The sequence below is a fragment of the Galeopterus variegatus genome, unplaced genomic scaffold (genome assembly GCF_000696425.1).
Source record: "Galeopterus variegatus unplaced genomic scaffold, G_variegatus-3.0.2 Scaffold3827, whole genome shotgun sequence".
NCBI classification, from domain to species: Eukaryota; Metazoa; Chordata; class Mammalia; order Dermoptera; family Cynocephalidae; genus Galeopterus; species Galeopterus variegatus.
The window spans coordinates 41394-45754 of record NW_007729938.1 but is presented as its reverse complement, the minus strand read 5'-3'; the positions used below and the strand labels follow the sequence as shown (position 1 = coordinate 45754).

General features: G+C 47.2%; 1 protein-coding gene across 2 annotated transcripts in view; it reads left to right on the top strand.

Moving 5' to 3' along the window:
• Positions 1–3853, top strand: part of RGS10 (regulator of G-protein signaling 10) — a 35858-nt gene extending 32005 nt beyond the window's left edge. For both annotated transcript variants that reach the window (XM_008586098.1, XM_008586099.1), the window contains exon 5: positions 3486–3853. In XM_008586098.1, the coding sequence (XP_008584320.1) occupies positions 3486–3632 (147 nt within the window). In that variant the 3' untranslated portion in view covers positions 3633–3853. The remainder of the gene's footprint in view (positions 1–3485) is intronic.
• Positions 3854–4361: the final 508 nt, after the last annotated feature.

The following is a 4361-nucleotide window of genomic DNA, read 5'->3' as shown; positions in this document are numbered from 1 at the left end:
TTTAGGGCCCACCCTAAATGCAAGATGATTCTATCTTGAGATCCTTAACCAACCCTATTTCCAAATAAGGTGGCATTCTGAGGTTCCAAGTGAACATAAGTTTTGCGGGGGACACTATTCAACCCACTACTGACCTTTAGGGATGTTTATTTCCTATTTATACACACAAACACACTCTTAAAGAACATATTTGGGATCATTGTTTTTAAATTTAGTGCATTTTAAAAACTTAGTGTTTAGTCATTTAACATTCATGGACAGTTTTTGTGTTAAACTATTTTGCAGATCTCATTTTTAAGGACTGCAAATTGTTCTGCCACATGAGTGGCAGTGTAGTCTAACAGTTAGGGGGCGTGGGCTGGAGAGCTAGCCTGCGAGGGTTTGCATCCCGCCTGTCTCTTGGTCACTGTTATGGGCTCAATCATCCCTCCTTCCCCAAATTCATATGTTGAACTCCTAACCCCTAGTGCCCCAGAACGTTACTATATTTGGAAGTAAGGTCTTTCAAGGGGGAATTAATTTTAAATGAGGTCATGGGCACTAATCCAACATGAGTGGTGCCGTATAAGAAGAGGAGATTATAAGGAAGGGACAACCACGTGAAGACACAGGAAGAAGATGGCCATCTACAGCCAAGGAGAGAGGCTTTGGAAGAAACCAACCCTGCCAACACCTTGCTCTTGGACTTCCAGCCTCCAGGATTGAGAAGGTACATTTCTGTGCTCCTTGTTATAGCAGCCGGAGCTGACTTATACACTCACCATCGGGGCAAAGCACGGAGCCTCTAAGTTCCTGTTTCCTCCTCTGTAAAATCAACATCCTCACAGGGCTGCAGTGGGGATTAATGTTCACAGCCTGGCACGTGTTTGGAGGAGCTCTTGGCAGCATGGGAACTACCTGGTTCACATCCCCAGCCTGCTGCTGCTGCACATGGGGTGGTTTCTAGTCACTCAGTTGGTAAACGTTGGACCGCAGTCATGGCCATTGCCTTGTGATAAATAAGGCTGTGGTCGGTAACTGGGTGCGCTACCTCTGGCTGCTTTGTTGGAAGATATTTTAGGGAGCGTTCTCTATCCTTCAAGTCATCTTTGCTGAGCACCCTCCATGAGGAGCTCTGTAATGGGAGCGCCTGTTGCCATGTGCTCCTGAGTGCCCAGGGGACCCTTTGCCAGGGGCAGTGGGAAGCCTGCCCTGTGCACCCCTTGTAGAGCTCAGATCTTTCTGGGTCTGATGGCCACAGCTGTCTCCGGGTGACTGCAGCAGCCTGAAGGACTTCTGCACCCATGGAGCATTTTGAACCTGCCCCAAGCAGGGAGTAGCCCTTATGCCCTTACTAAATAGGCCGCAGCCCCCTCCCCTCAAGCTTGCTGGCACCAGTGGAGGGCTGTGGGGAGAAGACCCTGCAGCTCCTGGGGGTCTCCCAGAGTGAGTCCTGCCAGTCCCTCTGCACTCCTGAGGGCTCCTCCCGAGCTGAAGCAGCTGCCTGCCCTGCCCCCTCCGCTTGGGCCTGGGTGCCTCCAGCCTGGCCTTTTTTCTTCTCTCCTTTGAAGTTTGAGCCTCAGAGCCACTGCAGGCAAACAGGATGTTCCTCTCCCACACGGGAAGCCTTCAGACGAGACACTGGGTCGCACCGCATCCTGCTCAGAGTGGTGGGTCCCATCTGCCGTGGACCTGGTGTGTGTGGGGGTGGGGGGCGTGCAGGGCTGGGTCCAGCTGGGTTCATTAGTCACACTTTGGGCATCCATCCCAGATTTGGAATTAGGTGGGCATCAGAGAGTGCCCTTTGGTGGCTCCTGTGGCTGGAAGGGTTGAATAACCCAGATGGGGAGGGATGACACTTGCTTAGCATATCTGTGGAGGCCACGAAAGGAAAGTGACATTCCTCATCCCCCACCTCACCCCTGGCTGTCATTTTTGTATTTTCTGGGATTTTTTTTTCCCCAAACCTCAACAAATTGTATCCCATCTAGGATTACAAGATTGCTACACAATAAATCACTGCTCTAGAGAGGGATAGGATGGGGGCTCAAGGAATCTCGGCCTTTCTGAGCGGCGGGAGCTGGGGCAAGACCAGAAGGCACCAGGGCAAGGGCAGGCACTAGTTTAATAGCTTAAAGAAAACCTAAAGTCCTAAATCTTTCCCTGGGCTGAGGACTCTGCATATTGCAAAATGACTTAGGCGGTTCTCCTGTGGTTGAAGTCATCTTGGGAAAACGAAGGTGTAAAGGCTTAAGGTTTCAATCCTTACCTCTCATCCCCCAAGTGATGTTCTGAGTCCTTAGAATCCATCAGACATTTAATTTACAAAATAGTTTATGCGTGTGTTGGGAGAGGGCGAGTTTAAAAGATGTCAGGGTTTTACCACCCACTTGATAGCACCACCTGCCAATGAGCAACATTCTAGACACCCCTGGAACTTTCCACTTGGTTGAGCCTGTGTTAGTGCCTTCACTGAAGGTACCAGGGTGCCCCACGTGGGGTTTTAGTCTGTAGAATGTCTTGCGAGTTGAGTCAAAAGGTATGAGAGAGAGAGAAAGGGTGAGAGATTTCTCGAAAAGAGATCGTACCCCTTGACAGCTGGAAAATGCTTTCCTTTTTGCTTCTCCTTCCCCTGTCCCTTTTGTAGGGCAAGGGAGGAAGACGGATGGCCTAGGATTGGGCAGGAGTTGGGGAGAGTGGGTGCTGGGTATAGGGATCGTGGCCAGAAGAGAGGTCCAGTGGAATCCAGAAGAGGCTCCTGTGCCTGGGGACAGCCCTTTGAGCACCTCTAACCTGGAGGACTTAGGCTCTGTCAGGGTCTTCCTCACCCACTTAGCACACCTTAGTTGCTTTCTAGAGACAGTGCTTCCCGCCTGTCTGATTGCGCAGGTGTTCGCATTCTGCAGCCGACAGCTGCTTTCTTTCACTGGGACTTGTTTCCAAACCTCTATCTGCTGAGACTGTAGTTTTACTCCCCTGCCCTGTACTGAATAAACCTTGTTTTGTTTCTTGGCATGATAACAGGTTTGTTTGAGATCTTGGATGCCAGAGTTACTGGGGGCTCTTAACAATATTGGCATCATCTGATATGACAGTGACTTTTATTACCACTGCTTCCACAGAAGTGGTTTCTATACTGCTATCTCAAGCTGTTGGAGAAATACGTCCTTGCATAATCTATCCAAATTAAGTGGAGATTCTTAAAGGACCTCTTGATCTGAGGGTATGAATCAGTGCTGTGTGAATCTATACTTCTTTGGAAAAGATGCTTTCGTTTGTGTGACTCTCTAACCTGTATATTCCACTGGGATTATTGCATAAGAACCAAAAACATCCAGGACATCTGCCTTGTCTAGCACATGACCGACTTCAGCTTTCCTTGTGTGTTTCTGGGTACTCATATTTGTATTCTTTGGCATGTGGTAGGTATTTAATAAATATTTGATAGGATGATTCACGAACTGGATTAGCTTCAGCCTTCAGATTCTTTTGCTTTTCCTCCTTAGATCTTCAATCTCATGAAGTATGACAGCTACAGCCGCTTCTTAAAGTCTGACTTGTTTTTAAAACACAAGCGTACCGAGGAAGAGGAAGACGATCCTTCTGATGCTCAGACTGCAGCTAAAAGAGCTTCCAGAATTTATAACACATGAGCCTCCAAAGAGCCAGGACTGGCAGCTTTAAGAAGCAAAGGAACTTACTCTCAGGACTGTTGCAGGGTTTATAATTGCTTTGTTATTTGCAAAGACTGAAACATACAAAACCCTTCAATGGGATATGTGTATTTTATTAACTGCTTGACCAGTAAGTTTTGCATGATGGCTAATCTTACATAAAAAACAAATAGCTTTGAAGTTTCAGTTCACAAAACAAACAAACAAACATACAGAGATTTCTTCAACACTGGACACTTTGAGCATTTTATAGCTTGATTAAACTTCATGCCAGGCCACAGGTGAAAGATATAGCCACCTTTTATCTTTTAAGTCTTTGCCCTGCCTGTCTGGTGAGAGGTCATACACGTCCACAGATTCACTTGGCACATTAACGCAAGCATGAGTTGATCTGACGAACTCAGACTGCTGGGCGTATTATCTGTAGTCGCCTTTTGGGTTAAATACTTCTTGAGAGCAAGTTCAGGGCTGGAAAAGGAAAATTAATCACTGACAGCCTCTAAAGATTTGGGGGGTTTGTGTGTGAGCGTTATCAAAGGGTTATTATTTCTTCTGTGTGGGTTGGTCCTGGTTTTGCCCACACTCCATGACATTTCAGGCAACACAGATAAATAGTTCATCTTGACAGAAACAAGATCTCAACCAGGAAGGAAAAAAAGACAAATGGGAAATTGTTCAGGATCCCCATGGCAACTCATGGTGGTATAG